The sequence below is a fragment of the Monodelphis domestica genome, chromosome 8 (genome assembly GCF_027887165.1).
Source record: "Monodelphis domestica isolate mMonDom1 chromosome 8, mMonDom1.pri, whole genome shotgun sequence".
Classification (NCBI taxonomy): Eukaryota; Metazoa; Chordata; class Mammalia; order Didelphimorphia; family Didelphidae; genus Monodelphis; species Monodelphis domestica.
In genome coordinates, this window is record NC_077234.1 from 210,289,343 (window position 1) to 210,313,825 (window position 24,483).

A 24,483-nucleotide genomic window follows, 5' to 3' on the forward strand; every position below is an offset into this window, starting at 1 on the left:
CGAGAGTCATTTGGAAAAAGATGGGGGGGGGGAAGGGAGAGGGAGAGAAAGAGGGAGAGAGGAAAGGAGGGAGAGAGATGGAGGGAGGCAGGAAGGGAGGGAGAGGAGAGGAGGGAGAGAGGAAAGGAGGGAGAGAGAGAGAGAGAGAGAGAGGGAAGGAGGGAGGGAGAGGGGGAGAGAAGAAGGGAGGCAGGAAGGGAGGGAGGTTGGAGGGAGAGAGAAAGAGAATATATACCATTTCCCTTCCTAGAAGGTTGAGGCCTCTTTGCTGGAAGATTCTCTATGCTAAGCTGGCACTGGCATTTAAATACTCAAATCTGTGTTTGCCTGGCTTCCTGTGACACTGGTAAAGCCAGCATCTCTATTCCCCTAAAGGCAAGTCCTGAATAAGTATTTGAGCACATCACCCCTGGTTCAAAGGCTGACCTTCCTTCTGCTGACTCCTTGACTCTCTGATCAGTTTCCCTTCTTGTTCAGAAGAGCCACATTCTGGTGCTGGGACCAGCGAAAGATGAATCAAGTTTCAGCTCCCCTGGAGACCCCAATATGCTGGTATCCATAAAACATGTAGGGTAGAAAGATGAACTAAACTTAAGTTATCTAGAATGCGTAGTCCAAACTGGTGGATCATGGAGTTAAGAATGAAGGATTCTGGGAACATCTCGGCAGCTGAGGAGTTAGAGAACCAGGTGTGGGGTCAGAAGGACCTGGGTTCAAATTTAACTTCAGTCACTTCCTAGATGTATGACCCTGGATAAATCACTTGATCCTGTTTGCCCTTCTGTCTAGAGTTGTTGCTAAAATGATTGACTAAGGGTTAAAAAAATGAATGAAGGATTCTGAAGGACAATGGCACATGACTCAAAAATTAAAATCAATGTCATCAAAACCAATAAACTCTACCCTCCTTAATCATAGGAGGAGGACTATTATGACAATACTCATAGGATCATAGGCTTATATATTTCAAGCTTGCAGGGACCTCCAAGGTCATCTAGTTCAACTCCCTCATTTTATGGATGAGGAACCCAGTAGCCTGGTCAAGGTCATACAGCTGATGAAGGGCAGAGCTGAGATTCAAACCCAAGTCCTTTGATTCCAAGTTAAAGACTCTTTTCACTGTACCTGGTACAAATGTTTAGAGACACCGTGAGGATATTTAAATACCAACTCACCACTTCCATACCCAAGCTTTTTATCTTTCTTCATTTTGAAAAGAAATCTGACATGACAACATGCAGCAGTACCCAGGTAGAGAGGAACATTGGACGGAAGGAGGATGATGCCTTGTCAAAGTTTCTTTTCCCCACTCTCCATTTATAAAAAATAAGGAAGGAAAACGAGTGGGGAACATGAGGAAAGCCCAATTTCAAATGAGAATGCATTGCTGTGGTGGAAAAAGATGGGATGGAAGTTGGCGGGGGTAAGACTGGGCACCTTGAATTAACAGGGGTGCCAAAGGCTCTTAGGTATGGGGTGTTTTTTTCATGATTTCCTGCCATCTATGCAATTGCAGTCACTTTTGTACTCAGGTTAGTTAGGGGCAGAGGAAGGCGATTGCAACATTCATTAATTCACCCATATACATTCACAGACCCAAATTCCCTCTTTTGTCCCAGGTTCCAGGTGGCATTAATTTAATCATTCTGGCACCAAAGAAATTGGAAAAGGAGCACATGGAAGGCAAAGGGGCTGACCTGCTCCCTCCCTACCTTCTGAAGCAGGTGTGGTTGTATATTAAAGCCACTGAGGCATCAGCTTTCCTAACAGTGGTGAGACCTTTGTGGCTATCAGACAGGTGCCTCAAACCAGATACACTTTTGTGCAGCACTTGGAGGTTGTTTTCTATCAGAGCTTGTTATCAAAAAGGCTCAGTGTATCTGGACATCAGCCCAGAGTCAGGGATTAAACCCCATCCAAATGTGTACAGACAGCCTTGGGGGAGGGATGAGAGCTTGGGTGGCTCTTTCAATGCATGAGCAATTCAATCTAGGGGTCACAGAGCTGTCTAGAGAAGAGGCAGCCAAATGCCGATGGTTTTACACTGGGATCTAAGAACACCTGCTGTATAGACGTGACCTCAGAGATGGCAACACATTCACTCACACCATAGCTCTCATGTCTAGGAAAACTATACTTTGAACCCTTAATGAAGATTAGAGAGATGAAAGCCCTCCACTCAGAGGTATAAGATGCACAGCTACGGAGCCAGTCCTCGTTCATTGGAAGTCTACAAGCCCCTGAATGCTGTATTAATTTACGTTGATTATCTCCTAGGCTCCAGGTGCCCGGACACAGCATCAGAGAGCTTGGTTACACTAGAGAATCACTCAAATTGCCCACCAGAATGCCAGGTGAACAAGCAAGTCTTGGTCTAACCACAGAGAGGCTATTGTGGAAATAGTAGCAACAAGATTATGTGATCTGAAGGGCATGTCTGTTGGCTGCAGCACAGCCAAGAACATAGCCCTTTGGATTTGCCAGTAACAATCTCTCTATTCTGCACAGCTTATTCTGGGGGGAGGAGAAGGGAGAAGAAACTCCCAAACTTCTCAACCTCTCCAAGTGGTTTCTGTGATTGCAGACAGATGAAATGAATTTCCTTTTTCAGCTCAGTTGAGATGGTAAGGTTATGGCTAGGGAAAAATACTGCCTAACACTAAAGAAAAAAAAATTACCGAATAGTGGATAAGCTGCCAAATACTACCCCCCTTCCACTTATTCCACTTCCTGTTCATGAATCTCTGTCAATAAAAGGAATAAAACACGCAAACACCATCTCTCCCTCTACTCCACCCCTGAATTATATTAAGAAGAGTCAAGTCTGACTATTTTTCATTCAGTTCTAGAAATTTCAGTAGAACTTATTTAGGGAGAAGGAACAAAAGCAGATCTCATCCCCCAGCCTCTGTGGGTCTGGAATGCAAATACTAGATCAGGACAAGGATCATATTAACAGAATGACAAACCCACCCACAATAAATCTGTGCCAAATTAGGCCAACAAGTCTGCTGCACTCACATTGAGAACATGGGGGGCTGTCTCTAGTCAACTGAGCCTGTCTTTGAAGCAGCTGCAGTCAATACAAGTTATTGGTATATTCTGACATATGTTTATTAAATGTCATTTCCAAGATGCATAATGATCTAATTCCCAATCAGATGAATGCTCTCTGGCTCTCTACCAAAGTACCTGCCTACAAATTCTATAGAGATCCTGAAAAGAAATAATTCAAAGGTTCACAGGATTACAGACTTGGAAGGGTCCTTAGATGTTATTCTCTACATTTTACAGCTGAGGAAACTTGGGCACAGAGAGTTTAAGGACCTTGCTCAAGGGGAAGGAGGCAGAGTAAGGATTCAAATCCCTATCTCATGTGAATCCAAATCTAACTCTCAGTCAGGAAGACCTAAGTTCAAATCTAGCCTCAGACACTTACTTCCTTTGTGTGACTTGAGAAAGCCATCAACCTCTTTCTGCCATAGTTTCTTCAACTGCAAAATAGGGATAATAGCAATACCTGCCTCCCAAGATTGTTGTAAAGATCAAATGAGATAATATTTACAAAGTATTTAGAGCACAGTGTTTTAGTAAGTGCTTATTTCCCTTATTTCTTTCCTTCTTTCCTCTCTCCTCTCCCCTCTTCCTCTCTTTCTCCCCCCTTTTCTTTCCATCCTTTCTCCTTGCCTTCTTTCCATCCTTCCATCCTGTCTCCCTTCCTGTCTTCCTTTTGTTCCTCCCTCTCTTCTTCCAGTCTCCTTCTCTCCTTTCCTCCTTTCCTTTTCTTTCTTCCTTCCTTCAATCCCTCTCTCCCTCCTTTCTTTCCTTCCTTCTATCCTGCCTCCCTTCCTATTGTTCTTGCCTCTCTCCTTCCCTTCTCCCTTTCTTTCTTTTCATCCTCCCTTCCTCTTCTTTCTTCTCTCCTTTCCTCCCTCCACCCCTCCCCTTCTTTCTTTTCTTCCTTCCTTCCTTCTAAACTTCTTAGTCAATACAGAAACTAGACTACTAGAAACCAGGAATATACCTCAGTTTCTTAGAAATTTCCATTAAATCCAACAATCTTTGCTGTTGAAAGTTTCCATAATGCCTTCCATCTCTCTTTCCATCTCAGGAAACAGAATATGGAATGGAATTTTCAGGACTCCATGACCAGAAACACAACTGCCCCAAAACACAAACATGGGGGTAGAGATTGGGCTGAATTTGTATGGCTCCAGGAGGATGCATAATCCCTAATATACATTTTTTTTTTCTTATGGAAGAGTTCAGAATCAAAGAGAAGGAGGAAATCTAGTTAGTTGGCTCTAGCTTCATTAAAATATTACTGTAACTACCCCCTTGCAAATGATTACAGTCCATGGTTGTCTATACTAATTCTGGCTCTTCCTAAAACTCTACCCATTTTTTGCACTTGGGCCTTTGTTTTTTTTACCCCCATCCCCAGCTGCCAAATTGATATTCCTAAATAAAGCATGTGTCTGACCATGTCACTCTGTTGCTGATGAAGCACTAGTCTCCCCCCCCCCCCCCCTTCTTGCCCCTAGGATCCAATCGGAATTCTTCTGGCAGCTTTGAAAGCCCTTGAGAGCTTGTCTAGCCTAGTTTTCCAAACGGATTGCTTATTATTCCCCTTTGCACATTCTAGACGAACCGTTCGAGCACACAGAATGTCATTTCTGGTCTGTTTCTTTGCATAGGCTGTCTCTCATGCTTAGAAAGCCCTCTCTCCTTACCTCTGCCTCATAGAATATCTACAAAGTTCAACTGCCACCTCCTTTTGGAAGCCCATTCTTATCTTCTCAATTGCTAGCATCTTTCTCTGTGCCCAATTCCTTTCTATAGATTTCATTTTCTGTGTAGAGAAATAGGAACTGGACCTTTTGATTCACTGTAAAGGAACTTTCTGGCATAGGAAATCCATTCTACCAATGCTAGTACCTTCTCAGCAATTTGAGAACTTAGAGAACAGCTTAAAGGAATGACAGGTTACATATGACTTGCTTGTGGTTATATAGGTAGGGTAAGAGGCAGAACTTGAACCCAGGTCTTCCAGGCTTCTAGGTCAGCTTGCTTTCCATTTTACCATAGAGCCTCTGTGTGCACACAATATTTTATTTACCTAAAATTTAAGATCCTTGAGGGCAGAGTCTGTTATGGTCTTCTCTTTGCATCTCTTATGCCTAACATCAGTGCTTGCTTAGCACCAAATAGATAGATAAAAAATATTTATTGAATGAATGCATGGTGAACTTTCTGACCAGCCTGCTAGGCCCAGGCTGGCTTCTAGAAGCAACTGAAGCTTTCTGCCCATCTTCAGACGAGGGATGCCCCAAACCTCTTGTAGTTCTCTAGCCCTGATGCCTTGGGTTTCCCTAGAATAGGGGGACCTAGGATAAATGTTTGGAACCCCATTCTCCTGGTATAAGGTAGTAACTCGTGGAGTCAACGGAGTCAGAGAGGGAGGGGAAAGGTTTCAAGAACTGGTTCCCAAACAGAGATCTAAAGTTCTCATCCATCCCTTCAGTCCATAATTTAACAACCTCATCCTTACTGCACTGGGACAAAGAAAAATGGTAGGGATTTACTGTCCTCTTTTTTACACATACTCCTCCACCAATTTAAGAGTTCCTCTGTGATTTGTAGCAAGGGAGAGAATGATTGACAGGTCTTGAGACGTAGAATCTTGCCTGAGCTGGTCGAATCAGAGATCCAAGAAACAGTTTTGCCAATTGCCACTCTGGAGCTGAAAGGTGAAGTAGGAAGGTGTATAGCTGAGATATCCTGGAAATCCATCCATCAAACAACTGGTCTTTGAGGATCTACTGGCTGTGGTGAAAGGGAATCTCCAGTCTTCTGGTGGACAGTTACTGGAGAGCAGAACTCTACTTTGCTGTGACCCTCTGAGAACATCATACCTGGGATTCCTGAAATCTGATCAACCATTGACTCTGTATGTAAGATTTGGGGTTTGCTGTGGGATTTAGCCTTGATAGTCTTTAGTTAGATAGATAGTCAGAGTAAGCTTAATTAGATAAGTAAATGTAGAGGGATAAGAGTCAGATGCTAACCTTTTCCCCTTATTCCATTCCCCAAACCTTTCTCTTACCTATTAATAAATTCAATTTCATTTATATGTGCCTCCTTCCTCTGTGTAACCTTCCTTTCCCCCTTTCCTAAAAAATCATAGTAATAGATTTACTTATCCCAATTTTACTGATGTAAACATTTTGGAGGAATGGCGAGGTCAAGACGGCTATATAATTCAGCCCTTGTGACTGAATCAAATAATTTTGCACAGTAAGAGGAAAGGTCATTTGCCAATATACTTACCTTGGTGTGTCTGCTTTGATACTGGGCAATAATAAATACCATTCGATAATAATCTTGGATGTGCATATTTTCTAATTGTGCATTTTGTGACATCCTAGTATTGTAACTTTAGATAAATTGCCCACAGAAGACATTTGCTTGGTTGCCTTCCTGTCTGCCATAATGATTTCTCCCCAGCTAGCAATTTACAATAACCTGAAACTTTATACTCTGAGTTTTATTATCCTGAAAAAGTCAGCAAATCCCCTGATATACTAAAGTTAATCTCATCAGAACACCAGGGAAAAACTCTTTCCACCCCCACCCCCCATATCCAGAATAAACAAACTCCTGGTCACTCCAATCTTTATTAGGGGAGAAGATGAATGTAGAAAGGGCCTTTATGCCAAAAGAAAAAACTAAAACAGGTCAAAATTTCTTAAGCAGATTTCAACTGGAAAAAAAGAACCCATCAAGCAAAAATGATTCCATTCTTGAACAAAATATCTCAGGACATTTATAAACTCCTTTTAATGTAATCCTGAAAGTCAGTTTTCCTACCAACTCAGTGGAGAATCTGCAAAAAGGATATTATAGGACAGGTATATAAAATGCTGCATTGAAACTTTATTGTTCATTCCCGGGAACATAGAAGATGACCTCAACCCATCAGTTCATTTTAGAAATTATGAAAAGTCCAAGTTTGCATGGGACTTCATTTTGTAGGGGATGAATGTGGGAGCTTTTATAAATGGACCAGTACACAAGTCTGCAACCACCAAGTTCTCAAAGTTTAATTTCCTTAAGCTTACTATTAGGATTACATTATCAAAGAATGGAGGGTAGGTAGATGGATGATGGCTTTGCCCTGATGATGTCTAAAGGTACCCAGGTCTAAATTTTTCTGAATGTAAGGATCCAGGCTTATAATTTCATTGAAGGACCACTTTTTTCCAAGATGAGAAGATTTCAAGGACTGAAATTTTTCCCCAAACCCAACTGATCTCTGAAGTTAGAAAAGCAAAGGAATGAAAATAACTATTTGATAGCAGAAGCAATTTAAATAAATACCCTGCTGCTTCTAAATGAACTCTCTGTGGTCACCACTGTATACTTCTTAGAGATGAAACACAAAACCTCATTTCAGTGAGAGAGCCATGTTCATGACGGACAGGTAACACCCACACTCCTGCTGCCCAAAGGAAGAGGTAGTTTAGGAATGCCAAAAATAAACACTAGCCCCATTTTGCCAAGTGACTTCTAGAAGCAAGGAAACCCAGAGCAGCAAAAAAACGTGCATATTAAAAAGGAAGAAGAGAGAAAACACGAAAGCTATTATTCCAAAGACTATGGCTCTGATAATTCAATTACACTTCAGATAGTAATTGATGAACTTTAATGACATGAGAGGCCTCTGAGAGTATTAATTTTAGTTAGCTGATTTTGGCTTGTTTGGAGGTAAGGACCAGAGGCTTTGGGTTTTTGTATTTAATCCTGGGAATCACCAATGCAGGAAGAAAAGCGCCAAGAAAACAATCAAATGTAAACCATAACATAAAGCCTGTGCGTAGTCAAGTTTCAATCCATTTCTGCATCAGCCAATTCCCACTGAAATGGGAAAGCTCAGTTCTCTGCTGAGATAAGAACAATTCCTCTGCCTGGTTGTTAGAAGATTGTTTTTCAAAAAACAATTCTATTTCTGAGGGTGGTCTGAACTCAAGGCAGAATTCCATTTCACAAGGGAACACCAGCTCATGCAGACTCCAGTATGACAAGGAGGTAACTCTCAAGTGGAGGGAAAGAGAGAATGTTGGGAATGATATTTAATTCAGCTCAATTTATGGATTAGGATGAACGTAACCCTTTATGCTTTTACTCGAGTAGTGAATGAGGGAGAGAGACAGGGAGAGAGAAAGAGAGGGGCTTTGTGAAAGAAGAGACCTTGCATTAGAAAGACTGGAAAAGCCAAGCACCAAGTCAAACGTTAGGATGCAGAAAACTCCTCACGTCACCTGAAATACCTCCAGTGGGTTTCATTGAGATCCTCTTCCGATGAATCCTGGACACCGACTCTGGGACGGTACAAGAAGGGAATGTGAGCGTGATAGGAACAGACTCATTCAAGGGGGTTACTTGGCAAAATACCTACACTAATGGGAATGCAGGTAGGCTCTAGTTTAAGAAAACTTACATAAAAATTTTACACAAACAGATGAATCAGGAGGGGAGATTATTCATATTATGAAGCATTGAGCAGAAGGTCAAGACACCTAGAAATTTTAAGGCTATATAACAGTGTTAGGGAATCACTGCCAGATGAAGGTAAATTAAAGAAGTGGGTGGCTCAGCAAACTGAGGGCCAGGCCTGGAGATGGGAGGTCCTGAGTTCTAATCTGAACTCAGAAATGTCCTAGCTGTGTGACCCTGGACAAGTCATTTCACCCACTTTGTCTAGCCCTTACTTCTCTTCTGCCTTGGAACCAATACACAGTATTAATTTTTAGGATGTAAGGTAAGGGTTTTTTAAAAATCAACAAATAAAAAAACAATGTTAAAAGTTAATTGTATAGCACATGCTTTTATTGGAAACAAAGTTGAAATGGTTTTGCTATTTAAAGGAAATAGTACAATGTTTACTGAAAGGTTTATTATTGGTAATGTTTATGAAGACAAAACCTGCTAGTTCTGAAGAAGATAACTGAATTTCACAGGTCCAAATATTTGACTGCTAGTTGGCACATTTTATTTCAATTCTTTTCTCCACTCAGTATGTGGACCTGAATATAGTGACTTGGTCTCTTTTGGCCTTCCTTGAGACATATGAGCAAATGGCTGGACTAATAACAATGTCATAATAGTACTTGAGAGTTTACATTAGCTTATTTACAAACAAACCTCTCAGATGGGTCATGCTAACATTAATATCCCAATTTTGCAGAGAAGAAAACAGAGACAGTGAATTTAAGTGACTTGCAAAGGCTACATAGCAAGTAAGGGAGTTGAACTCAAATCTAATTGTGGCTCTTGCCACCTTGCCATCACTCCTCACTGGGCTGCGAAAAGTGAATGCTCAAGAGCTTCATTATAGTGCCAACCAGTAGTCACTATTGCCATCTCATGTATCCTTTAGGCAAGATGGAAGAGAACTGCCATAATGCTTCTGAGGAAGCCAAACTAATTCTGAGTCAACAAAACTAGTCTGTTCTGATTACTGCCACTTCCTAAAATCTGAATATATAATCAAGAAAAATACCCTGGCTCCTCTAATGCAAGGCTTATTGCTCCTGAGCACCATTAACTGGTGGCTTCTTTAAACTTTACATAAAAAAGAATCTTCACAAATGCTACTTATTGTATAAGCTTTTTGGCTCCACCTGCCTAGATTATTTACACAGTTTATCATTCTCATTAAGACTCCTTTATTCTCTCACTTTCTTATCAGTCAAAAAACCCTTATGTCACATAAGATTTAGATCTGGGTGTCTCGATAATTATATCATTAAAGTCTGTCCCTTTTCTGTATCCATATCAACAGATCTTAAGTAATATTTACAGAGAATCATAAAACTGGTTCTTTTGACAAAGTAGAGAGGAAGCAAAGAGGGAGGGGAAGAAAAAAGAATACAAGAGGAGTAAAAGGAGAGGAAAGAAGGAAGAGGAAGAGAGAGTAGAAGGGGAAAAACCAGGGAAAGACCTACATGAAGCTATGATGAGCTAAATGAGTAGATCCAAGAGAACATTACATACAGCAACAGAAATATTCTTTGAAGAATGACTTGGGTATGTCCACTTTCAGAGAAAGAACTGATAAACAAAGAAGATACAGTTATATATATATATGGTTTTATGGGGTCAAATGATGGAGGGGAGAGGAGGGAGATACCTAGGAATATTAGTGAAACAGGAAAACAAATCATTAAAAATAAAGAGAGGGGGGCAGCTGGGTAGCTCAGTGGATTGAGAGCCAGGCCTAGAGATGGGAGGTCGTAGGTTCAAATCTGACCTCAGACACTTCCCACCTGTGTGACCTTGAGTAAGTCACTTAGCCTCCATTGCTTAGCCCTTACCCTAAGGTAAGGGCTCAAAACAAACAAACAAACAAACAAATAAATAAAGGGAGAAGGGGATAGGGAACAGAGAGAAGAGAAAGGAAGAGAGAAAGAAAGGAAAGAGAGAAAGAAAGAAGAGAGAAGGAGAGGGAGAATGTAAAAAAAACAATGACCTATTAAATAAACAGCAGGATAAAACAGCTAACTTGATTTTTCAGGAGGTGCTAGATTATGCAGGTTTTCAGTTGGCTGCTTTATGGGGGGGGAGAGGGAGAGGGAGATAGAGATGGAGAGAGACAGAGTCAGAGACAGACAGAAAGAGAGACAGAGACAGAGACAGAGAGAGAAAACATTTGCTAACTTGCCAGTCAAATGAGCAATGAGAATCATCCTTTTTACATAGCTGGCTATGATTTTATTGAGTTCATTTTTGTAACTATCCTTTAGGGACTAGCTTTTGAAGGAAATTTTTTAATAAATGGAGATTTCCTTCAAAATAAAAATAGACTAGCTAAATGTTTATGCATGTATTTTAATAAAGGCACTGAATTGTTTACAAGCATTTATTGCTCATTAACTCTCTAGCACAGTTTTCCTGAGTTATCTTGAACAATCAAGAGTTAGTTATAGTTTCTGTTCAGATATTATGATGAGGGTAACACCTCACTATTAAAGAGATGGGTTTTGTATGGCTCCCACTCCCCAATTCACAATTAACTTCTTATGGACTGGATAGGTATTTTTTTGAATGACAGGAAGAGAGCTTGTCAGACAGCCTTAACTGATAAAGAAACAAAGATGTGGGAGAACTCTCTCCAACAGGCCATTTCATTTGGAAGAAACTATTATCTGGAAAAACTGTCACTATAAGCTTTTAACAGAAGTGAAGATAAATAAAGATGGTAGACAACTACCAGTCTATCTTGTGGAATGAATTGGAAGGAACCATGTCAGACAGAAACAAATCTCCATTTCAACCTTTAAGACTCTGGAGCACTACTAAGTAGAGAAAATTTCAATCTCATTCAAAGCCCAAACAATCATTTCCATTCAAATTACATGTTTGAGAGCCTAGAAACCAAGAAAGATTTGAGTCTGTAAGCAGCCATATATATTATTAAGGAAAAGTTGGGAGGATGATGCTATCTTGACATCATGAGAAGTAATAACACCCTAAAAATACTCAGTGTCAGTAAAGAATCAAGGGGGCAGTGGGGCACATAAAGAGCCGGCCTCTGAGTCAGAAAGACTTGGTTTTGGATTATGCCACTGACATGGGCTGTGTCACTCTAAAAAAAAAAAAAATTTCTTAACTTCTCAAATGCTCCAGGTAACTTTCTAAGACCAAGTTATATAACAGTAAGAGAGTACCCATGGACTCCATGTTGTCTTCATTAGTAGTGCCCAACATCAATAAAATCACAGATTGAGGTCCTGACCTTCTGTATTATTTTTTCATTGTCAAAATAAAAGTCTTAATAAGTGCTATAAAATTTTGAGTGGGAGATTTGATATTCTCCATTTGTAGCTTGCTTTGGGTCTCTTCTCTTTTCTCCTCTATACTATTTCATTTGGTGATTTCATCACCTCCCCATACATTCAGTGATCCTTCTATGGAGATGATTTTCAGATCTATCATTCCTGCCCTGTAGCTAAATGGCACAGTAGATAGAGCAGGGGCTGGAGTCAGGAAGACCCCTCTTTCTGAATTCAAATCAAGCCTCAGACATTACTAGCTGTGTGACTCAGGACAAACTACTTAAACCTGTTTGCTTCAGTTTCCTCATCTGTAAAATGAACTGGAGAAGGAAATGGCAAGTAACTCCAGTTTCTTTGCCAAGAAAACTCTAAATGGGATCATGAAGAGTTGGACAGGACTGAAATGACTGAACAATAACCAGTTGTAAACATTCCGTCTTTCTGTTCTTTGGGCTCCATTGGCTCCCTGTCATATCCAGGATCAAACACAAAGCTTTCCTCTTGTATCTCATAAACCTTGTTCCAGTACTGACTTTTCATCAGTGTGAGTTAAGTCAGAGTCCAACTGTGTCTTAGAAATTCCATCTGTTGAGTATATGATTGGGGGTTTTGGCTTTAAAAAGATCACTCTATTGCAAATATTAACAGTATGGAAATGGGTTTTTAACAATGATACAAGTATAAACCAATGGAATTGCTCATCATCTCTGTGAGGGGGAGGGAAGAGGGGAGGAAAAGAACATGAATCATATAACCATGGAAAAATATTCTACATAAAAAATCAATTTAATTTAAAAAAATAAAATACAATAAATTAACTAATAAAAAAAGAAATTATATCTGTTGGACCCTTTCTTGCCTAAGAGCAGCTGCTTTGGGAATAGGGGTCTGGGTTTGGAATATGTCATTACAGAGATCCAAAGTTTGTAGTATGAAGAATGACACTAGGAAATGACAAAAATGAATTGATGACAGCAAAAAAAAATTCATTATCTATTATCCTCTGCAATGATTCTAGAATTTTGAATCTGAATGATACCTTGTATTGGTTTATTTGCTGTCAAATAAATATGAAAGATGAAGAAAAATATACTACAAGCCAAGCCTAGAGATGGGAGATCCTAGGTTCAAATGTAGCTTCTGCTTCTTCCCAATTGTGTGATTCTTGGCAAGTCACTTAACATCCATTGCCTAATCCCTACTCCTCTTCTGCCTTGGAACTAATACACAGTATTGATTTTAAGAGGGAAATGAAAGTATTTAAAGAAAAAATGCTAAAAGCTGCCGTGATGATTGTGTCAAAATGACCCAATAAAATTCCTAAACAGATGTTTAAACAACAAAACTAAACCCAAAAGTCTGTTACTTAAAGCTCTCTATAACTTGGTTCCTTCCTATCTTTCCAGTCTTCCTACCCCTTACTGCCTTCTATACACTCTATGAGCTCCCTATCCTGACCTATTCCTAGTTTCTCAAAACAACTCTCTATCTCCTGTCTCCATCCCTTTAAAACGGCTATCCTTCATGTTTGGAATGTTCTGCCCCTATCATCTCCATCCCTTACTTTCATCCAGATTCAGCTCACATCTCTCTTCTGCAGGAGGTCTTTCCTCCCTTTCCTAAGCTGCAAAGGCCTTCTCCTAAAAGGTTACTTTCAACTGCTCTGGACAAATCTCCCATATACAGCAAATGTGGTCAAGCTTGAAAGATCAGAGGTCAGCCCACAAAGCTCTGGAGATCCCACCATGGTTTCTCCTAGTTTCCTTTTTATTCATTTTCACCTTTTCTAGCTTTTTTTTTTTTAGGGTGTGGGGGAGGATCATGGAACCGAGAAGCAAGAGCCAAGAGTGCACCTATATATGGGGTCAGCATTCATATCCATGGTTTTGGCCATCTATGATAGATCTTGGTACATATCCCTATGGATACACAGACTCTATTGTACCTGGATACTTTCATTAGAACTTGGCCCTTTTGTCTTGTTTAGCTATCTTGTTTTTCCTCGGTTTCCCCTGTGCTCAGCACAGTTCTTGGTACACAGTAAGGGCAAAATAAATGTCTGTTGACTAATACCCTACAAAGGCAACAGAAGAATAACTGGCAAAAACTGACATTTACATAACTCTTGAAAGTTTGTAAAACATTCTCTTTTTTAAAAAATTAATTAATTTAATAAAGAAAAATTTTTTCCATGGTTACATGATTCATGTTCTTTCCCTCCTCTCTCCCCACCCTGCTCCTATAGCTGACATGCAATTCCACTGGGTTTTACATGTGCCCTTGATCAAGAACTATTTCCATATTATTGATAACTGCACTAGGGTGATTGCTTAGAGACTACATCCCCAATCATATCCCCATAGACCCTTGTGATTGAGCATTTGTTTTTCTTCTGTGTTTCTACTCCCACAGTTCTTTCTCTGGATGTGGATACATTCTTTCTCATAAGTCCCTCAGAATTGTATGGTATCGTTGCATTGCTGCTAGTAGAGAATTATGTGCAAAACAGTTTCTACCCACTCTCTTTTGAGCCTCACCACAATCCCATGAGACAGGTACTTTTCTCAGACCAGATTTGTGATTTCACTGAGAAAGGGAACTCTTAGTGGGGAAATAACCACTACTAATCTAAGTAGGTAACTTCCACAACCTAAGACTTAGGGAAATCCCTGGGGGCATTGAGAAATGAGGTGAGTTGTCGAGGGTCACACAGCCAGTATGTGACAGGAGCTTCATGACTTGAACCCATCTTTCTGACTCCCAGTTAGAATCTCCATCCATTGTGCTATCTTGTCTCATGAAATAGGTATTACAAATGAAGAAATAGATGATTTTTTTAAACCCTTCCCATCTTATTATCTAAGACAGGAGAACAACAAGGGTTAGGCAATCAGGGTTAAGGGACTTGACCAGGGTCACGAGCCAGTAAGTATCTGAGGCCAAATTTGGATCCAGACCTCCTGACTCCAGGCTTGACCCAAGAAGCAGGTTCTGAGAGAGGATAAGTGATTTTTCTGTGGTCACAGAGCTGGTAAGTATGGATGGAAGGATTGGAATCCAGGTGTGGATCCTCATCCAGTATATAACACAACTTCAAGATCCATTTTAATCTTTCTTTTTCATTCACACATTTAATTAAATGAGCTCAGAGAACTATATAGCGTGAAAGAAAGTTATAAAAATACAACATGCATGGGGACAGTTAGGTAGCACAGTGGATAGACTGTCAGGCTTAGAGACCAGAGGTCCTGGGTTCAAATTTGACCCCAGACATTTTCTAGCTGTGTGATCCTGGAAAAGTCATTTAACTCCCAAAGCCTAGTCCTGACAGGTCCTTCTGCCTAAATGACCCTAAAATAGAATTAAAATAAAAATCATTAAAAGTAATGATTCTAAAACAGAAGGTGGAGATTTAAAAAAATTCATCATGTATGCTACATCAACTTGAATCACATGAAGAGTCAGGTCTTCATTCTATAATTAGTTTCCCTCTAGTATTCAATTTTTAAAAATTCTTACTTTCTGTTTTAGTAATGACTCTAAATTAGAAAAGCATGGACTAGGCAAACAGGTTTAAATGACTTGCCCAGGGTCACACAGTTAGGAAGTGTCTGAGGTCAGATTTGAACTTAGGTCCTCCAGACTCCAAGCCTGACACTCTATTCACTGTGCTATCTAGTTGCCTCTATATGTGCTGGATGCCCCTGCTCTTCAATTTTAACAATGATTTCCATTTCTGTTACTTAGATTTGCTAGTCTACCTCAGAATTCCAAATTGGAGAGTTCTGGACTTTTTCTTTTTTTTACCAAACAACAAATTAAACTTAAATAGGACTATATTCTCAAATTCTATGTGATATGTGGGGTTCCAATAGCCTATTCTTTTTTTTTTTAACCCTCATCTTCCATCTTAGAATCAATACTGTGTATTGGTTCCAAGGCAGAAGAGTGGTAAGGGATAGGCAATGGGGGTTAAGTGATTTTCCCAGGGTCACACAGTCAGGACGCATCTGAGGCTAGATTTGAACCCAGGTCCCCCTTTCTAAGTTCCGTTTTCAATACACAGAGACACTTAACTGTTCCTGTAGCTCTTTTGACAGAAGTTGAAAACTGTCAAGAAACCATAAAGTCGGGGGCAGCTGGGTGGCTCAGTGGATTGAGAGTTAGGCCTAGAGACGGGAGGTCCTAGGTTCAAATCTGGCCTCAGATACTTCCTAGCTGTGTGACCATGGGCAAGTCACTTGACCCCCAATGCCTAGCCCTTACCACTCTTCTGCCTTGGAGCCAATACACAGCATTGACTCCAAGATGGAAGGTAAGGGTTTAAAAAAAAAAAAGAAACCATAATGTCCTGCTGTAGCATCCTTTACTCTCTGTGGCAGTAAGTGACAGAATAGAATCATTCCATGGGCACTGAATTTGAAGAGAATCCCTGAAAACAGTTATTCTTCTGATGTTTTGTGCTAGAATTATAATGAGGAAATTTGGATTTGAATCCAGAATCCATCTCTTATTAAATATGCGACTCTGGGATTGTCACTTCATTTCTCTGACTCCAGGTTTCCTTGTCTATCCAATGGAAATAATACTTGTACAAATACTTGTATAAAGCTGTTGTGGGAAAAGTGTTTACTGAGCTATCATTATTAGTAGGAGGGAACTCTGAGTAAAATCGGTCCTGCCTTGCAACTTTATCTCTTCTCTCCCACCACAAAAAAAAAAAAAAGACAGAGGAGACCACAAAATTATTTCAGGCTCAAATTCAAGTACTTACCTGAGCCAGCACTAAATAGCATAGATTACAAGCTTGGCAAAGTCCTGTTTCCCTAGGCAGGTAGGTGGCACAGTTAGAAGACTGGAATTCCCATCTGACCACAAGTCACTGAACCTGTTTGCCTCAGTTTCCTCAAGTGCAAAATGAGGATCCATGAGGATCAAGTGAGATATTTTTGTTTCACCTTTATAAAGATATTCTATTTTACAAATGACACATGATGACAATTTCTACAAGTTTTCTGAAGTTATCTGATACAAATTGTTTCCCTTCTTCCCTTCCCTCCCCACTCCCAGAGATGGTAAACAATTAGATCTGTGTTACATATGTATTATCACGCAAAACATTTCTACATTGTTTTTTGCAAGAGAATAATCATATAAAACCAAAACCCCTAAATGAGAATCCAAATAAGTTAAAGTGAAAAATGGTATGTTTTCTTCTGCATTCCTACTCCCACGGTTCTTTCTCTGGAGGTGGATAGCATTCTTTGTTATAAATCCCTCAGAATTGTCCTGGATCATTGTATTGCTGAGAGTAGCTAAGGCTTCCACAGATTCCACCATATTGCTGTTACTGTGTACAATATCCTCTTGTTCTGCTTATTTCCAAGTGAGATAATATTTCTAAAGCACTTAGCACACAGCCTGGCATATAGAAGACCTTACTTAAATACTTATTCCCTCCCCCAGACCTCTATTCTCCAGAATTTGATTTTCTTTCCTGTTGAAAAGAAACGTGCAGAAGGATGACTTAAGAGGTTTATGCTTTTAAACGATTTATTTTACAATGATTCTGATTACCTTTCTCTCGTCCCCAGGCTGATTCTGCTTCTGCTTCCCCCCCCCCCTTTTTTTTAAACCCATACCTTCCATCTTGGAATCAATCATTTATATATTTAGCCATTTATTTATTTATTTTTTGAAAGCCCTTACCTTCCTTCTTGAAATCAATACTGTGTATTGGTTCCAAGGCAGAAGAGTGGTTAAGGGTTAGGCAATGGGAGTCAAGTGACTTGCCCAGGATCACACAGCTAGGCAGTGGCTGAGGCCAGATTTGAACCCGGGATGTCCCATCTCTAGGCCTGGTTCCCAATCCAATGAATCACCTAGCTGCCCCTTGTTTCTGCTTTTCAAATGCAATGCAAGCCTCACCCAGCCCATTTCTCTTCGTCTGGTCCCCTGAAGGCGGTGAATTCCATAGGGGCAGCCAGCTGGTTTACTCCAGTAACTGACCTGTATCTGAACCTGACACAGAATGCAGACTGGTCTATCACTGTGACTTCTTGCTGGATTTCAGAGGGAGGTAATGAATGCCCTCAAAAATTCAGTTTAGGTTTGGCTTTAAAAAAAGAATAGAAACTAATAAACCAAACCAACTCAACAAGCACCTGGAACAACCATTGGAGCCCATAAGCTATGAAAGAGCTTTTCCAAGTGCCTGATTTAATTTCATTGTATGTCCATGCTGAACTGCTCATCAAACCAAACCTTTAAGAAAAAAACCTGTTTATTGTTTGCTACCCTCAGAACAAATAGACCTCAAATTGACAGTCTCATCTGTTATTATTTCCTGCCATTTCTCTACACTTTTATAGAATTATATATATAATATTACACATTATTATAACATAATTATAATGCAATATAATAATATATATCCTATATTATGTTCTGTTATATTATATTACATTAGCAATGGGATCTCTGCATCTGTTGTTGCCTAAAGATTATGAATGGGCTATATGATATTTGTGAACCTCTCACCTAAATGGGCATACAGAACTATGTGGATTTGAAAAAAAAATCTATTCAGAGGGGGAAACTAGGAGCGAGGTAGCTTAATGAACTGAGAGCCTGGCTTAGAGAGAGGAGGTCCTGGGTTCAAATCTGGCCTCAGATACTTCCTAGCTGTGTGACCCTGGGCAAGTCATTTAACCCCCATTGCCTAGCCCTTTCTGCTCATCTGCCTTGGAAGCAATACACAGTATTGACTCTAAGATGGAAGGTAAGGGTTTAAATAAAACAAACTCTTCAAAGATTTTTTTAAAGCAATTAAGTCATAGAGGTGACTTAATTACATAATCTCTCTCCTTCATTGCCAGTATTCCTCTGTAGATCAAATAGAATATGCCATTTCAACAACTCCTTCTGGATATGCACATACACAAAAGCATATCCCACGACACCAATCCATTAAAACCTGGACCCCTGGAGAAGGCGTCAGTGGGGGCACACATGATTTGGACAAGTCTAAGTATGTTCCTGAAGACATTTCTGCTGATGAAGGAAACAAGGAACTCATGATTTTATGCTTTTTTAGTAGCATCCCAAGCAAAGAAAAAAGTGACTTTAAAGCTTCCTATTCCCAGGCAGTCAAAGATGAGATGTATTTTTAAACAGCCCAAATTAGGCAGAAGTATTCATATGAGCTAATAAGCCCAACACAGGTATATGTTAAAAGGGCACAAATATCAGGTAGTCATCCAACAGCTGCTCGAGCAGATGCTACATTACTATTTGATTAGGATGGTACAGAGTAAGAGGACTAGTTTTGGAAGACCCAAGTTTGATTCCTGATTATGCCACTTACTAACCTTGTGATGGGGCAGCTACATAGAGTACTGGATAGGTAGAAGATAAGAGTGTCAGACCTGGGGCAGGAAGAATCATCTTCCTGAGTCCAAATTAGATATTTGCTAGCTGTGTGACTCTGGGCAAATCTATTAACCTAGTTTGCCTCAATTTCCTCATATGTAAAATGAGATGGAGAAGGAAATGGCAAACCACTCTTGTATGTCTGCCAAGAAAACCCCAAATGGGGTCATGGAGAGTCACATGTGACTGAAAACTCAGACACCACTGAAAACAGCAATATTTTACATTTTTTTTTAGTTGCCAAAATGGTAAATATCAATAGATATAATCCACAAAAAAGCAAAAGCTCTTTGGGGTCCTCCTCAATAACTTTGAAGAGTTTAAAGGAGACCCAAGACCAAAAAATCTGAGAACTATTGGTAGAAGGAATGAACTAGATAAATGTCTTCAGAGATCTTTCTCTAGGATTCTCTGGTTCTGCATCAAGTCAAATGTGCTGCTTCTGGATACAGTTATCTCTCAAGTTCTTTCTTATCCATAATCCAATATCCACGTGTCTCAGCCAACTTTTTGTTCTTTTTTCAATGGAGAGGGGACACAGCGGGTATGTATTCTCTTGAGATGATTCTGTATATTTACTTCAGCATCTCTAGAATAGCCTTTATACTTTCTAAAGGAAGATAATCTCCTCCCTTTAAATTTTCCATATAAGACCTAGCTAAGATATATGTTGGCATGGGACAGTGAAAAGAATAATGGATTTTGAGAGAGAAGGACTGAGTTTCAATCCTAGTTCCAACAATTAATAACAAGTATGACCATGGACAAGTCACTTAACCATTCTCAGTCTTGGTTTCCTAATTTATAAAGTGGTAAATATAAGACCTGTACTGAGAGGTAGCAGAGAGCAATGGATGGAAAGCCAGATTCAGAGTTAGAAAAACCTTACTTCAAGTCCTGCCTCTGGCCATGTGATTTTGGATAATTATATATGATAATAAGACAAGCTAGCATTTATATAGGTGGTGCACTGGATAAAACACCGGACTTGGAGTCAGGAAGACCCAAGTTCAAATTCAGCTTCGGACACTTACTGGCTATGTGACCCTAGGCAAATCACTTAACCCTGTTTGCCTTGGTTTCCTCATCTGTCAAATAAGATGTTAAAGGAAATGGCAAAACACTCTAGTATCTTTGCCAAGAAAACCCCAAACAGGGTCATGAAGAGTTGGACATGACTGAAACAACTCAATAACAATAGCATTATATTACTTTAAGCAAATAATTAATTGAAGAGATAAACTAATTTGTCCTAACAGTGTAGTTATGTTGGAGTATCCTTTCTTTCTGCCTAACTCTTTATATTCTGCCCCAGACCTTAGTGATAAGGACTATATTCTTCCACTATCAAAATCTGAAATTAACTCACAAAATATAAATGATAACATTTTTAAAAGTGCTGCTGCTTTCAGGGGAATTCTATATTTTAATGAGGTTTTAATGAAATTCTGGTGATATTCAGGGAATAGACAATGGGGTATGAGAAATTTGTGCAAAATGGTCCTTTTCCTGCCCTTATTAAACAATCTTTTATTCTCCCTTAAGGAAAAAGTCCCATTCCTTGATGAATCTATATTGGCTAACCATTGAAGATCAGAACTTAAAGATCATCAAGTTCATCTTATCCACTGCCTTCATTTTATAAGGCTTGAGAAATGGTAACTTTCCAAAGAACATATATATGTGCTCTCTTTCCTGACTTCTGCCTCTCAGCTAGGTGCTCTGTGGAATTAGAAGAGATGCCACTGGTGGGGGTGGGGGTGGGTGGGAAGAATGCCATAGTAGGAGGACTTCTGATCCTTCTGCTATACTTCTGGCAATTCAGAGGCAGATTTCCAGCATTGTGGGTTGACTGTGGATAACTGAAATCTCAGAAAGTGAAATCGTGGATAAAAGGGCCCTACTGAATTAAAAAAAAAAAAGAGGAAAATCCCTACTCATATTTAGCTCACGGACTATTTAAAAAAGTAGGGTCTGACATACTTTGCCAAGTTCTTTATTTTATCATGCTGCCTCTTCTAAAACAAACAAAAAACCCCCCAAACCCTATATATAGTTTTTTATTCAAAGTTTTGTTCTTAAAGTAACTAGCAATTAGAGGAAGACTATTTCCTGGTAGCAGAGTGTTCTAAAAATTCTCTCCTTTATAAACAATCCAGACTATATTATTTTCCTCAAAGAAAATGGTCACTCAAATAGAGCTGTGATACACGTAGGTGCTTAAAATCTAATCAGCCCTAAACCATCAGGTCTCTCTGGCTTTTCCTTCAAAAATGCAGGTTTGTAAAGGTCATCATTGATCTTATGGAATTCTTTTGTTTTCAAATTCCCTTTGTCTCTCAGGCTGAAATAATATGTGAGGAATACTACTGAATTGATGGGAAAAATGCAAGCTATATATAATGGGAAATATTTGTATTTATTTTTTATTGGGTCAAAGATCTAGATCAGGGGTTCTTAATCTCTGGGAGGAGGTGGGAAGGAAGGTGGAAGAAGAAAAGGTAAAGGAGAGAAGGGAAGAAAAAAGGGAGGAAAGAAGGAATAAAGAGAAGATGAAAGGGGAAAAGGAAGGAAGAAAAAGAAGGAGTGGGAGAATGGAAGGAAGAGAAAAAGGAAGAGAGGAAGGAAGGAAAAAAGAGAAGAAAGAAGGGAGGAAGGAAGGAAAAATGGAAGATGGAAGAGAGGAAGGAAAAGATGGAGGAAAGAAAAAGGGAAGAAGAAAGGGAAAGAAGGGAGAAAAGAGGAAGAAAAAAGATTGTTTGACAATACCTTGATATCTATTTTGACATTCAACACAATCATATGTATAAATACTTTTATCTGGAAATCTGATGTGGTCTTTAAAAAAAATTAAAGAGATACCCACAAGATACCCTAAACTCTACACTGATGTTTTTGTTTTAAACATATGGAGGTTTACTATCTCTCACAGCAGATGCTACAACATGAAACTTCACTTGGACCCTGTTTACCCAGAAAAGTCTGGTCAGAATTTTAGCCTAGAAAAGAATATTTGGACCAGACTTTCAATAGATATCATTGGCTTCCCAATGAGGAAACTTCCTCTCAGTATGGATCAGCATCTGCTTCATAAATTACAGTCTCTTGAGGACATTGAAAAGAAGTGCTTTGCCAAGAATCACAGAGCCAGAGGGTGGTCTTTCTTACTGGGGTGAATTCTCTAGCTATCTTCCCCCTCCTGGCTTTGTTTTTGACTTTCCAGACTTTGCTACTATACCTCAGCTGCCTCACTGTCTGGGGCCTCTTCACCATGACACATTCCTCCAACATGCCAGTCCCTCCTCCCATTAGTTATTCCTTTCAGGGCTTCCATTTTGAGATGGTCCAAGCTGGCCATTCTCAATTCCTTTCCTCACTTGGCTTCTGTTTTTCTGGACTCTAAAAGCTTGTTCTTGAGTACTAGTGGTATGAGTGGCTAAGGCGTTTGAGTACCTCTTTCCCTTCCCACTTGTAAATTCCCTTTGGTAAGCTGTCTTCCTCCATTACACTGTAAGCTTACCTAAAAGGCAGGGATTGCTTGTTTTTTCTTACCTTTGTATTCTCACCACTCAGCCCAGTGCCTAACACTTAGTAGGTGGGTGGTTAATAAATGTTATTACTTTGCTCTTTCACTAAGGCACACAGAGGAGGCAAAGGATCAAAGGAGAATTATCTAGCTGGAATAACATGGTAAGACATTTTGATGCTTTTCCTACCAATCTAGGATGGGAATTATGTTGACATTTAAAAGAAGAAAAAGATCAGACGGGGGACATGGTTCTTCCACAGGCCAGCTGTGTTCTTGACTTGTTGCTTCCTTCTCACTAGCATAAATATGGCTGAGAATGTCCGGTGCTTTGCCTCCACAAGACTGCTAACAACTTTACAGGAAGTTATTGTTTGTAAGGGAATTCACTTTGAAGGCTAGCAATAGAAAGGAAAAAAGGGCAAGGCCCAAGCGAATTCATGATGATTTCACTATATGAGATTGCCATCTTCTGGCTCTTGAGAACATTACTCCACACTGCTCCCCTGGCTAGAAAGCCTACAGCAGAGTCCCATTGGACCTAGGAAGATGAAGGCAATCAGGCATCGTTAAAAGTATGCCTAGTGAAACCATTATTGTTTAATTTATTTAAAAAATAAATTTATAGGAAGTTGAACTCTGAGGAATTGAAAAAAAAGCAAATGACTCAGTAGAATAAATAAGAAAACAGACTACTCTCTTCACAACAGAGAAGAGAAAGCAAATGAGAGCAAAATGTGGTATACACTGTCAGAAATAGGCAATATATCAAGTATTTTTCTTAATTTAAAGAGATAGACTGACCTTGAGAATACTGGCAAAAGTCAAAGGATATTTCCAAGAATCTTAGTTATATGAAATAAAAAATTATTAAGAAGAAATATTTTTTAAAGTGTTTTTTTCCATGTCCCCCCCCACCAAAAAAAAGTATGCCTAGCAACTCTAATGATTACAAATGAGAAACAAAGGTTCAGAATCACAGGGTCAAGCAAGTCACTGGAGATCAGCCATCTTATCAACTAACCTTTCAATTTATTCCCCACATTGTTGCCAACAATTTTTTTGAATGTACAAGGTATAAACATGTTATTCCTCTGACTTAATACAGTCTAGAAGCTTCCTATTTCTTCTAGGACCAGACATACACATCTCGGGCATTTAAAGTCCTTCATGGCTTCACTATTTCAATTCACTTTTCCAATCTTATTGCTACTTACTTCTCTTTACAAATTCGAGGAATCCGGCCAAGATGGCTTTCCTTACACATGACACTCCAACTCTTACCTGCATGCTTTCCACTGTGGCTGGAATGTATTTCCTTCTTATCTCTACTTCTTAGAATTCTTCGGTTCTTAGTCTTTCCTGATTCCTGCCTCCTCTTCCCAGCAACTCCAATTCCCATGACTGCTCTAGCTATCAGTGCCTTCTCTCCCCATCATTTTTATTTATTCTACATGGCCAGATGGATAGATTCCCAGGACTGGAGTAAGGAACACTCATATCCCTGAGTTCAAATCTGGCCTCAGATATTTACTAGCTGGCTGATCCTGGGTGAGTCACTTAACCCTGTTTGCCTCAGTTTCCTCATCTTTAAAATGAGCTGAAGAATGGCAAACCACTCCCGTATCTTTGCCAAGAAAACCTCAAATAGAGTCATAAAGAGTCAGACATAACTGAAAAACAAGTATC

At 39.6% G+C, this 24,483-nt stretch overlaps 1 protein-coding gene across 7 annotated transcripts in view; it reads right to left on the reverse strand.

Moving 5' to 3' along the window:
* Window positions 1–24,483, reverse strand: part of SLC9A7 (solute carrier family 9 member A7) — a 250,945-nt gene that overhangs the window by 52,256 nt on the left and 174,206 nt on the right. For 4 of the 7 annotated variants that reach the window (XR_008913912.1, XR_008913911.1, XM_056807132.1 and 1 more), the window contains exon 13: window positions 8,322–8,381. The exons of 2 other annotated variants lie outside the window; for them this stretch is intronic. Coding sequence is in view for 3 of the 5 variants with exons in the window: in XM_056807132.1 (XP_056663110.1) it covers window positions 8,322–8,381 (60 nt within the window). In the remaining 2 variants the exon portion in view is untranslated. The remainder of the gene's footprint in view (window positions 1–8,321; window positions 8,382–24,483) is intronic. One more of the 7 variants, XM_056807133.1, reaches the window with a different exon arrangement.